The following is a 14,224-nucleotide window of genomic DNA, read 5'->3' on the forward strand; positions in this document are numbered from 1 at the left end:
AATGCAAAACAAAAGCAAGCAATTCTATTTTTCTTTTAATTTTTTTTCGAGGGTTTTTGTTCTTACTTTTAAAATTATTTTTAGCTGTACCTACTCGCAGCACATTTCGGAAATATTGTGCAAAGTGGCAACCGGCAAATAAGTACGTACAAATGTACGCCAGTAGAAGTGGACGCAGACAGACAGTGAAAAGCTATGGTGAACGGTGGAAAGGAAAAGTAAAGCGCAGTGACGGCGTGGAAGCTGTATGCCCGCTGCGCATTTATTTGAATACATGAAATTATTTTATATGGCATTTATCTGTATAATTACTTTCAGCTATAAACCTGTGCGCCTTAGCCATCAATTACATTTTAGATTTAAGGTTATTTAAAAAATGGATATGTACAATGTTTTAAACGCCGGGTAACATCGAACAGCTGTTTTTAAAATTCAGCTAAGAGGACAATGACAGCATGACGTTCAATACGGCTTCCTTTTTGGCGTTGTTTTGTCCAAATTCCGATAAAAAACAAAATGGACAGAGTTCGCTAAATGGATTACTTATTGGTCTGAAAAAAAAAACAACCCAAGTAAAGAAAAAACAGTGATCTTATATGCACGAGACTTGCCAAGGTTATTGTATGCAATCTCGTTATTTTCACTGACTTTTATTTTTGTTATCAATATTGCAATTGTATGTGTTATTTTTATTGATATCGATATTTTTAATGTTACCATTGTTTTCATTGTTATCGTTATTTTGATTGTTATAGGCACTTATTTTCTTCGAGTTTTTTTTTTGTTGTCCGTACCGTTTTTATATCGATATTTTTTTTATTGTTGTCGATATAGTTGACGCTATTTTTACTATCATCGTTATCTTCACCGCTATTGATATTCCTATTTACATTTATATTTTAATTGGTATTGACAATTTTAGTGTTATCGATATATTTATTGTTATCGCTATAGAAATTTTTTGTTTTAATTATTATCGACATTTTTGTAATCGATATGTGTTATGTTATCGATAATTGTTCTTTTATCGATGTTTTTATTTTCATCCACATTTTCGATATTTTTGTTGTTTTCAAAATTTAATAAAAAATGTAGAATATATGTATGTACAAACTAACATGTGTACTTAAATAAAATAAGTCAAAGCTTTTGTTAAGGTTACTAAAGGCTGAATGGTAAGTCTTGACTTATTTTATTTTATATATGTACATATTTTATTGGACATGTTAATTACAACTTTGTTTTAAGCATATTTTTGACATTTTACTTTGAACTTTTTAGTTAAATTTTTTTCTAAACGTGCTAAATTTGTGCTTAACAAACAAACAAATTTTTCAGTAGATTTCAATTTAAGTAGATAATATATATACATACATATATTCTATATAAGAACAAAATCAGACTACACACAGAGGTAACGATTTTTCAACTGTATTGTATGCACATATGAAGATCACTCAAACTTAGCCTACCTTAATAATAATCTTCGCGCTTTTCTGTTTATCAATCAAGCTCTTTGTTGTTGCCAGCCAACAAACAACGAGTAAGTTCAAACTCACCTTGAAATGTTGACGAGTGCAAAGAAGAACTGGTGCGTTTCTTCTTGCGTCGCTTCTTTTGCATTTCCTCCTTATGACGATTGAGTTCCGCCTGACGTTCAATTTCCGTCATTTTGGGCGCCGCCTCGCTGGACTCATTGCCCGAAACATCTTCGCTGCTGTAGCGTGTAATTTCATTATGGCCGCCTGTAAATCAAAAGGAGAGAACAGAGAAAAGCAAATAGTTGATTAATAAAAATTTGTTAATTAAATTTTTGGAGATTTTCAGTAATCTTTCTCAGCTTAATACTCAATTAACTGCAAAGTGTGCATATGCGCATACTATATATGCTTAAATATACCATGTACAAAAAAAAAAACAAACAATCATGTAATCAATAAAAATAGCATTTTTGTAATGCATTACGCGACTCGCTTGAAATAAAAGCAGCAAAAAGTTTATAGTGAAATCAAAAGCAGAAAAAAAATCGAAGAAAAAAAAACAGCTTTGTAACACATTTAAAAACAATGAAATAAATTCAGTTCAGTTGTTGTAATAAAAATTCAGACAACTTGTAAGAGGCAAATGATCGACAAGGAATTTCGTTGGCAGCCAAAACAGGCGGCGCTGGCGAACTGTGAAAATATTTATTTAGTTGCATTTTCATTTGAAAATGAATTCTCAATGCGCTTTTAGTGAATTTTGTTTACTTTTACTTTAAATTTGGTTCGATGCCTCGCGCAAGGCTCATCATTTCATTCTAATTCGTTTTCATTCAATAGTCTGCAGAATTACAAAAAAAAAGTAGTAGATATTGGCATGAAAAATATTAAATTTTATTAGACTGTCTTGAAGCACTGAATAATTTTCGCCTTTAGTTGTATATGTATACATATATTTTAGAATCAATCCTGCGAAGGACCAATATTTATCACTTTTTATAGTTTTATATAAGTACATAATATGCATATTATGCAAAACTGACCACCAACTCTTCTTATTTGTTATGTAAAAATTGCTGTATTCATTAGCTATAGCTCATGGGAAGAAAATGTGTAAATTTTAACCATGAGAGCGTATTAAACCATAAATTTTAAACTCGGTGAACGAAATTTTTCACCAGAATATTCAGGATATGTATTTTATTCTCAGTTTTAAAATTTTGTCTTTTTATTTTTACATTTATTTAAAGTTGTTAATTTTTCACTATTATTATTTAGCTTTCATTTATTTTTAAATTTTTCGCCATATATTTTTTAATTTTTTATTTACCATTTTCAGTTTTTGTTAATCTTTTTTGTTACTTTATTTATACTTATCTCTATTTATAACTTTATTTTTATTTATTATTTTATCATTAATTTTTATTTTAATTTTTTAACTTGTTTTATTATATTTTAAAATATAGATCCATGTGTATGTAGTGTTGGATATATCTTTTTGGAAAAAATTCAAAATTATATTGTTTGCCCTTAATGTTTATAAATTAGTTTTTAAGATTTTTCAATTAAAATATAGAATATAAACCCAAGCTTAAAGCTTTGTAGAACACTGAGAAAACTGTATACTCCAAAAAAATTTTAACACTTCTGAGAAAAGTTTGAAATTTGCATGAAAATTTGATGCATTTTTTTTCAGTGTTTTACAAAGTTTTCAACTTGGGTTTATATGGCATTTGTTAGGAAATGTACGTTAATTTAATTGAAAAACTTTAAGAATAAACAAAAAACATTAGTGACAAACAATAGCATTTTAAATTTGGTCTAAAATGATATGTCCAACACCGTTTGTAGATACGTAAATATATATATTGTATGTACCACTTTTTTAATATATTTTTTTGGATGAGTTATTTAATTTTTTATTCTGACTTATTTTATTTTTACTTGATTCACTTTTATTTTTACTTACTTTATTTTCAATTGCATTCATACTTATTCCATTTTCATTTTTACTTATTACAGTTTGGTTTTAATTTATTTTATTAGATATTTATTTATTTCATTTTTATTATTATTTTTATTTATTTCGCTTTCATTTTTAGTTTTACTTATTTAGTTTTTTTCTTATCGCATGATTTGACTTTCAAATATACATGCTGTTCACAAAAACTTAAGCCAAGGGTTATTTAATAAAAAAATTATCGTACTTTAGACACAAAGATTTGGAACCTTTTTTCAGTAACCTCAATCCCCCAAAACCAATTACAAAACTTCAAGCTATACTTTTCTCACTTTGATTGCAATTTCAAATTTTTTTCAATAATTTACTATGTAATTTTCCAAGAGATTCTTTAATTTAAGCCACACACAGCTCTGTGGTGCGATTCACTACGAGATTTTAACACCTCTTGTTGTTGTTAAGTCAGCTAAACAACAATTTTAACAATTTAGCTATTCGGTAAACGTTTCCCTAACAACATTCGTTAGCGCCAAATCAGCTGTTGTCGTTAACGATAACAAAGGCCGCTAATTTGACGACGTCTAGATTGGATTTGTTAATAAAACGTAAAAGGTACGTTCTACAATTTTTTCGTACAAATGCACAGTACCGCTAGCAAAAAAAATCAAAAATCAAAGGATTTTCAGCATCAAACTTGCACTTTATTGTATTAAAATTTAATGGACTACAAAATTGCATACATAATTCTGTTATTATTCTTATTAAAAACTTGAAGTTTTACGAAAGTTTGTTGAATTTTGTTTAAATAATACACACACACAGAATACACTATTAAAAACAACAAAAATAAAGTAAATATCACGAAAAATAGTTCGTTAAAACTTGTCTATATGGATTCCGGTTATAATTTTCCAATAGGGTGTAAAGCAATATAGAAAACTGGAAGTTAAAAGGTTATAAGTCTATTTTTTTAATTTTACAGGAACTGAATATGCCTTGAATTTAAAGGAATTGAATAATTAAATTGTTCAATTTAATACGTGTACATCGCTTGTTAAAAGTATAAATATCATATATGTATGTCCATATTTAAATATTTCTTTATTAATCATCATTACACTAGCATAATAAAATCAGTCCTAAAAATAATTACATATGTACAAAACGTGCATACAGTGATTTTTAAATACATAGTAACAATATTTTTAATTTTGAATGTTTTTCGTAAACTTTTTTTTTACAGCTGCGAGCAAAATTTGGCAGAAAAATTCAAAATTATGTTGTTTGCTACTTATGTGTATTTATTTATTTTTAATAATTTTATTTTTAATAGTTCCTTCTACTATATAATAACAGAAACCACAAAAATAAAAGTTTCAAAGCTTGCACAAAATCCCACCAAAAAATCAAACTAAAAAAAATGTTTATAAATATTTCGAACTTTTTATTCAGGATCTTTATAAGATTTACGGGTATGCAGTTTTGTAGCCCGTTCTTTTTTAGTCTGATAAAGTGCAAGTTTCAAGTCGCTAAAAGTTATCGTTGATTTTTTAGAATTTTTTCGTGGAGGGTGTTGCACTTTTTCTTCCATATAAAATGCTTGTCAACTTTGTGCACACACGAGCGCCTAGGCATATGCAACGGATTTGTGGCCATTAGCGGCAGCACAGTTAATGAATCGCACAATCGTTACTGCAAACAACAAAAATTGTTAGCTGACATCTCGACAAGTCGCATTGTTAAAAGTTAGTGAATCGCACTACTGACCAGCTTCGTTGCACTTTCTATAATCTCATGTTTTTGAAAATAACAAACAAACTTTTCTGATTCGATTCACATTTATTTCACCGTAACTTTTACGTAACGGTTGTTAAAAAGAAATATTTATATTTGGTATGAAATTTCTACTTATATTTTTACAATGATAACGACGACTTCGTAAAAAATGAATAATTAAAACTAGAACTTTTTTTTTAACTGACTAAAACAGACATTTTGTTTTTCTAAAATTTCACATATGTATGTATTTGTTCAAGCTTAAGTACCCTCAGAAAAGCTCAAAGCTATGAAATAAAAATTACTAAAATATTAGTTATATGTACATACATACATACAGCATGTAAGGGCGCACTAAATTTTTTGCTGACAAACGGCCTGCTGGTAATAAAGAACAATTTGAATGAGGCTTGACTAATTTCTAGACAGATAAATAAGAATAGAGCGATGCTGGTTTCTAATGGCGTTTTCTTTTCTACAAAAAATGTTGCCTTCTCAATGCCGTTTCCTTAGTATTTGTGCGAAAAGCAAAACGCCATAAGTAAAGCTCAAATTAGTCTCAGCTTAAAAGTGTAAATACTCAGAAACTGCATAAATTAATTATAAAAAAAAAAACAGTTAAATAAGTTGTAGATGTGAAAAATTCCACCGATTACTTATTTAGAACCACAGTAAATATGTAATTTACTTTCTTAAAAACAAAAAAGAAATTTTAATTTAATTCAACGCATTCACTAATTGATTGAACAGTTGTGTACTTGAAGTACCGCTGTCTGTCCGTCAATATCGATCTGCTGAATATAGGTACATATATACATATGTACATATGTACATATATGTATACACGTATGTATATTTTTTTAAGCCAATTCTCATGTGATGTTATGCGTTTGGGTTGGGTTGGGTTGGGTTGTGCTGTTTACTCTGCTGCTGCTTCAACTTAGTAGCCGCGAAAGTAATTGATTGAATTTTAATGAAACACGTCTCATTCACATTTTAAATAAAATCAAAAGAAAACAGCAGCGTAAAATACGCAAATGAAGCGCGCACACACACAATTTAAAAGGAAAACGTGGCAACTTTATATACATGCATACATATGTACATATGTATATAGTAGAGGATTAAAATAAACGTTTATTGCCAAATTCAATTACAAAAATACAAGAAACAACTAAGCGGCGCGTGAACGAAGAAGGGTGATGCTGACGCAGGTTCCCGCCGATGAATACGCGTTTAATGTTCTTTTTCGTTTATATTAGCGCATTTAATTGAAATTTATATAAATGTGTATATAAGTTCATAAGTATGTAAGTTCATAAGTACAAATGTACGCAAATGTGGGTAAGTGTGATAAGTATATTAAAAAAATAAAGATAAAAGTTGTTCAGAGATATTCCTTTGAGCAAAAAACAACAACAAAAAGATATAAAATCAAAGTTCTGTAAGTAAAGAAAAAAAGAAATAAAAAGTAAAAATATGGCGGATGAGGTAAGCTACACAAAGTAAGGCTGTATTACAGTTTTTTCTCATTATAAAAATGCTAACAAATATGCACATCGATATTAAAGGGAATATATGTAATACCACAGTTAATTTCAGCAGTGTTGCCATAAATTACTGAAGAGGAAAAAGTACGAATATACTAAGGCACTTACGATGCCTTGATATGAAGCAGGTCTTTAGCAGTAAATTTATCGATATTTTTAGCCATATTATTTAACGATATCACCGTCGATAAATGTATTCATCGATATTTAATGACTATAATTGGTATTTACGAGACTGGGAAGCCATTTTTTACAAAGCACTATATACTTTGCAAGGTAAGACATAAGAATAAAATATTTCAAACTAATCGATTCACTAACGTTTGAGATATTGCCGATACAGCCGACCCGTCTTTGTTTCAACTGATTATGAAAAAATTAGATTAAGAGATCAAATATGTGAAAAATGCTTAGTACTTCCTTCAAGAATTTTCTAAAAATGTGCACAAGTGGAAATCTCACTCAAGAGAACAAACAAGTATTATAAAAGAAAAAAATAATAATAAATATGCGATGCAGCGGCAACAAGCCGGCATACAAAAAAAATAAAAATAATAATAACAATTATCAACAACAGCCATAGTCAGCAGAGCCGGCGAAGTGAGACTATAAAAAGCGAAAAATTGCAAATAAATTTACTATGTATACATGTAATTACATATATCATACACATAAATATAAACAGATGCTTTTAATTACATACATATGTACATATGTACATGGATGCATTTATTTGGCGCATAAAGCGCAAAAACATTGTTGCCAGTTTTATATTTGTTGTTTTAATTTTATTTAATTTTTTTTATCGCTGCTGTCGTTGTCCAGCAGTGAACTTATAGTCACATACATACATATGTACATATGTGTGCATGTTCAAGCACCAATCGCATAATATTTCTGGTTTCATTATTCATGTAGTCCGGGGTTTGTGTTTTTGTTTTTATTTTATTTTATTTTTTTCTGGCTATTATGGCTGCTTTTAAAATTATGTGCTACGATTATAAATTAAATTACGCAGTTCATCGAACGCCAAGTGGCAAAGAAAAACCAATGCAATGCAACGAACCCACACAGAATGCATGCATGTAATATATGTAAATACATGCATATGTATGTATGTAGCAAGAATGAAAAGATCAAAACAGAAAATGAGCTGATAAAAAAAAAACACATTCATATGGGAGGCGAGCGGTAATTTAATTTTATTTAATTTTCTTTTATATTGAAAGGGTAAACGATTATAAAATCATGATAAGCATGCATACATACATACATACATACATACATATGTACATTCAAGTAATGGCGCTAAAGATAAAGGCGAGTTGATGGAAAACGTCAAACAAAAAATAAATATGGGAAGACTTGATGCAGCTGCGATATTTTTAATGCAATTTTTAATATTTTAATTTAAACTTTTTCTTGAGATTAGCTTTAAAACGGCACATCGATAAGCACCAGCAACTGCAGGACTGACTATATTTTCAGGCTGGCTTTTTGCATTTAACTGGCTGCACACACACAACACTCCTCCAGAAACTTTGTACTCATCACTTTGTTAAAAGCTAATTAACAGCTTATCGGAAAGTGTAGTCATTTTGTTGAGTTTGGCATTCGCAAAATTATAATCATTATATTTGCAAGCAAAATTTTTAATATTAAAAAAAAATTTGTAAACGCATATTGGAAAAATTAAAAAAAAATATTAAAACAAGAGTTAAAGAGTAATAGAAAAATTTTAATCAAAAAATAAAAATAAAATATTAAAAAAACATTACAAAATTAAATATGTAAGTACATTGTGTAATGCCTTTTTTATTTTTTCTTAATTTTCATAAAATTTTCTTTAATTTTAAATATTTACTTTTTTTAACTTCTTATATTCTAATAATTTTTTTTTGATTATTATTTCTTATTTTTTATTATTTTTAAGTTTTTTTCTTTACTTAAATTTTTCTTAAACTTTTTTTTAATTTTTAATTTTTTCTTTAACTATTTTTTCTTAAATTTTTTACTTTTTATTTTTTTGTTTTTGTTGTTTTTGTCCACATTTTTCGATGTTCCTTTAATAATGAGTTTCTGCAATTTGTAAGTAATGAACTTTCTTAAGTCAATTTCCAAATAATTTGTTTAATATTTAATGAATGTTTTCGGTTGCAGAGATTTGAATAATTTGAAAATTGAAATAATGTTCGATAATTATTTTTATTTGGAAAAAAATGTGCGACACCTTCAACAAAAAACTTTGCCAAAAATCAATGGTAAGTCCTAGCTTCCTCATACTTGCACTTTATTCTAAAATTGAATGGACTAAAAAACCTGCATACCCAATTTTTTTTCTAGAGAGCGTCAATAAAAGGTGTAATATTTGAATTAAATTTTGCAGAATTATCTTTAATTTTACACTAAGTTTGGAACTCTGACTTTTGGAGTTTTTGTTGTACAACTAGCCATGTTTTTATACAAAATTAGCGAAAAATAAAATATTTTAAAAATAGTTGCCCATATTGCAAAAAAAAATCGCTGTACCTAAACTTTATTGACTGGCTGTATGTATAAAAATTAAAATATTAGAAACTTGCTTGACAGTCACATAACTGTAAACTTTTGGCAAAACTAATCAACAAATTTTAGAAGTTTTAATTTTAAAGCTAGAAGGAAGGACATTTCATACTAAAATTTTGTAGTTTTATTAAAAGTTTATTAGAATGGATTCATCAACTGCAATGCTGAATAGTTTATATTTGAAATATTCCTTAGAAAGTCAACAATTTAGCGCCTTGCAATACAAATGGCTGAACTCGACTTAATGCATTCTTTCAAATGTCTATTAAGTGTCTGTACCTGACAGCACCTACATACGTTGCAGCCTGTCAAGTGGCGCCATGCACACAGCGCTAGGCGGCTGTGATTTCTACTAGAAGTAACAAAGTAAAAAAAAGCCCTTGGATAAAGTATACACATACACATGTATATATATACAAATGTAGGTAAGGTAAACCCACACTATGCGCTTTGAATTTTAAGCAAGAAGTGAGAATTACTAACATAAAAACAAGAATTACTGAGCAGAAAAAAAATAACCAACCAGGTGAAAATGTAGCAAAAAGGCGAAGAAGTTTACAGCAAAGCCGACAGAGCCTGGCTATTGCGTTTTGACAGCCAACGAGACAACTGCGAATCTATTTTTTAAGCGTAAATAAGACTAGGAGCTCAAGCCGGTGTTTAGACTTGGCGACTGGCATTTAAAAAGTGTATACGAAGCACATACCAACAACAACAATATAATGCTCGTAGCTGCTAATAAAAAGCATAGAGAAAAGTAGAAGTAGTAGTAGAAATAAAGTAGAGAAAAGAGACAGTGCAAAAAGGCCCACCTAACCACTTATTCACACTCGCTTACCTTTAGACCAGCTGACAGCTGACAACATAAAAAAATGTGTAAATATGTATGTAGATAGGTATAAGGGTGGTCATCTACGTATAAAATATGGGCTCACGAAAATTAAAAAATTAAAAAGAGGAATAAATTTCGATAAAATCTATGCCAAATTTCAAGTAACTAATCGAATCGAATTTTTTTCGATTTTAGAAGAAATTTCGTGTTTTTTTTTCAACACCTGGTAACGGACCCCTAAAGCTATTAAAATTTTGAAACTTTCGTGGATGCCTTTATTTTTTACGTAGAACCAAACTAATGGGTGCACCTTAAAAAATTTAGATGTTGATATTTTATGGACCAACCCTAATGTGTATGCACGTTGAATGTCAGAATGTGAAAGGTGAGACGGGATATACAATGCAAACACAAGTGAATTAATTTATTACGACGCAAAAAACGTTCGAAAATAATTCTTTCGAAGTACATACATACATACCATATCACTATCACTTGTTATGGGCGAGAGAAATTTAAACAAAAATAAATAAATAAATAAAACAAAACCTACGAAAAAAATAAAAACGTCAAATAAACAATAACAACTTAAATCGCACTATGCAAATTAAATTGGCAAATTTAATCAAATATTTGTTTTTCGCTCTTTACTTCGATAATCTTTGCCTTTGCGCATAGGAGATAAACATTTAAGTAAATAGTACATATTTTAATTTTATTTATATGTATTTATGTCTGCAGATGGTACATATGTACATACACATATGTACTCAACCGGCGAGCAATCCCATAGCGTGCTCAAACACACGAGCTGTGTAGTGCACGCGTTCAATAAGTTAAATGTACTATGTGTACACACAAACAACGGACATACAAACCTATCACTTATTTTATTTCCATATCTATGTACTTGGGTTTGCATGCGATTTTTTGCTTCGGATTGTGTGCCAACTGTGCCAAATGATAAAATGTTTAATAATAGTATGACAAAGTGCTCGGAAAATTAAAAAAAAAAAAACAAAAAAAAAATCAAGGCGAAAATGTGTTTGCACAAAAGATGTTCACAGGAAAAAAATAAGAAAGTTTTTTTCTCGCAGTGGGTTTTTTACTCGGGGTCGCGCAGATGTTCATCGCTGCTTTAAGCCTAGAAAATTAGAGCAAGTATACGATAACAAATATGACTAAATAGTTAAGAGCAGTGGCAAATATTTGAATGAGAAATTTAAAAATTTATAGAGGCGCAATAAAATTATTTTAGTTATCAACAAACAAAGGTGTATCATTGTGATAAGAAAATTTGCATTCCGACGTCAAGGTTATTCAGGTACGGCAGGCAGCTGCTGTGTTTGAAGGTAACGTCCTTGGTGGAAGAAATTAGTTTAATGAAAACATGTTTTCGCAATCGCTTATATAAGTAATATAAATTTTAATAAACTTTAACTGTTACCTTGATTTTGCCCTTGTCTAATTTTCACTGTTTTAAAGGTTACGGATAGGTTTTTTAGCGGAAGTAATATTGCTTTTAGCCATGAAATAATTTTATTTTTTTTAAATACATTCGCAAATGAAATGATCGTAAAAAAATAACAGCCTTTTTCTAACCAATGGATACCATCAATATGAAATCAATAGCATTAAAAAATATGGACAGCATCAATAAAATATATCGATAACATCAGTAAAAATATCGAACTCATCAATTAAAACAGGGCTTTACACTGTTTGTGCGGAAATTTTTTCATTGATTGACAGATTTTATAATTGCGCAACGAACAGTGTTGTCAAGTAAAATAAATCGAATGAAAATGTATTTAATACGGTTGTTTTCAGTGACGAAAAAAAAATAAAATCAGCAACTTTTTTTATTGTAATTTTTTCTTTAACAAGCTAAGGGGCAGCTCTTTGCTCCAGCTAAAATCTTTTGCTCTCATTGATAAAAAACATCGATAACAACAATAAAAATATCGATAACATCAATAAGAAAAAAAAACAAAAAATATCGATTACATGAAAAGAAAAATTCCGATACCATCGATGAAGAAATCATATCACATCAATAAAAAAATAACACCAATAAAAACATCGATAACATCGATAAAAAATTTCGATAACATCAATCGAAAAATTTCGATATCAAAATGTCACCAAAATATAGTAAACGTTAATAGAAAATATCATCTTGCTCCCGACTAACTAGTCGCCTTTTCTATAGCAAGGTTTTCTGCTTGTAATAGGCAAAGCTAAAGCTGATGAGCACCTTCTACACCTTTACTTTGGTAAACCTGGCACCCAATTATCGCTCATTAGCAATCCTATTCTGGAATTCTAGTAAGAAAATCTTGGTCTAGCATCTGAGGTACTCTTCGTACCGAGTATGATTTTCTTAACTTGCAACCTTTTTTATTTTAAACCAATTTTCTCACAGATTATGTCACTTGTGCAGGAGGGAGTTACATACTTACATACATATATACCATAGAGTGTATTAGGAGCAAAAAGATATTAGCTCGATTAGCGTTGCTTGTATTGTTGAATAGGATCCTACATTATTTTTGTATGAAAATTATTATAAAAATAAATGTGGCCATTTAGGCTTGACAGTTAGCGCAGTCGCGCGATAGTGAAATAACAACAAATAAAATATTTACATTTCCATGACGCATTTAGCAAAGTGATTATAATTGAGAAGCTGTTCGAATTAATTAAATACACACGTGGAATTTTCATACCTCAATACATACATACGTATGTAGGTACATACATGCATACTTACATGTGTACATAAATACATATACGGGCTATTTAAACATAACCATATTTAGTGTAAGGTATTCTAAAGACCGCAATACAATAAAAAAAAACCAATACATAAATTTAACGATCTTAGCCTTTTCGAACTCACGACAGCCAATAGTAATAAATATAAAATTTTATATAGATTTGCTGATATACTGACGCAGGCAACTGGAAGCCAGGTCTGATTATGGGCGAGACAACCAGCGCTGGGCTGGGCGAACAAAACTGGGTAGGCAGAGTAAACAACGTGTGTATGTACATATGTGTGTGTTACGACGACCTACCTGACAGACTGATAGTCTGCTTTGATTAAAATTAAAAATAACTTGCAATAATCATACAGCTTTTAGGTATTTAGAAATGTGTTTATATGTACCTAAGTACATATGAATATATGTATGTGTGCGTAACTCTATTTTTGTCGCAAATCGGCGCAGCTGATAAGTCTTATCTATTATTGTTTTGTTAGTTTTCTATGTAGTCTATAGCGAATATGTCAAACTGAGGTGAAATGAAGAGCCGAGTAGAGAAATACTATAGTGCCGATAATGATTAAAACACAACGAAATGAAATTAAAAATAACAACAAAATATTGCAAGATATACATTATTTATTGAAAATAGGTTACCGGCAGTTTCTTTTTGGTTTTTTTTTTAAGGTTATATTTTGATAAAAAAAATAACATATGCTGACTTTTAAGTAGACAAAACATGGGTAAGAAATACAAATTACTGGTATCAAATAAATGCTGTAATAACGGTAAACACAACCGATCAGTATGATTGTGCAAACAACGAAGCGTAAAAGTGAGGTTAGCCATGGCAATGCAAGCGCTTTTTCTACGCATTTTGCCGTCACCGTGTAAACGGACAAAAAATAGTATCGGAAGGTTTGATTTTTTAAACAAAATAAAGGTGCGATATTAAAAATAACTGTAATTTGCTTTCAAAATAAAGAAAAAATTAATCAAACAGCTGTTTTATTTATCAGCCAAATTGCGAAATTAACCTCACTTTCCAGCACAAATTTTCCACTCTACGCACTACAAATCAGCAAAAACACAAAAACCACATACTAAAATATTAACATAGAAATTGCAAGATAAAATTTTCAAAAGCACGTTTTTTCACTTCACACAGAAGAGGCACATACACAACATACATAAGCACATAGTACACACAAGCGAAGCACACATACATACACAGACAAAAAAAATTCTACATAAATAAATTAGCAAATGAATATTAAAGCGCACGCTTTACT

The 14,224-nt window shown here is 29.6% G+C and overlaps 1 protein-coding gene across 1 annotated transcript in view; it reads right to left on the reverse strand.

The window, feature by feature from the left end:
* Positions 1–14,224, reverse strand: part of LOC118737041 — a 51,190-nt gene that overhangs the window by 5,794 nt on the left and 31,172 nt on the right. The window contains exon 2 of the mRNA XM_036467319.1: positions 1,560–1,745. Within this exon, the coding sequence (XP_036323212.1) occupies positions 1,560–1,745 (186 nt within the window). The remainder of the gene's footprint in view (positions 1–1,559; positions 1,746–14,224) is intronic.

This window comes from Rhagoletis pomonella, unplaced genomic scaffold (assembly GCF_013731165.1).
Source record: "Rhagoletis pomonella isolate Grant_MI unplaced genomic scaffold, Rhpom_1.0 Rhpom_scaffold_00001, whole genome shotgun sequence".
Classification (NCBI taxonomy): domain Eukaryota; kingdom Metazoa; phylum Arthropoda; class Insecta; order Diptera; family Tephritidae; genus Rhagoletis; species Rhagoletis pomonella.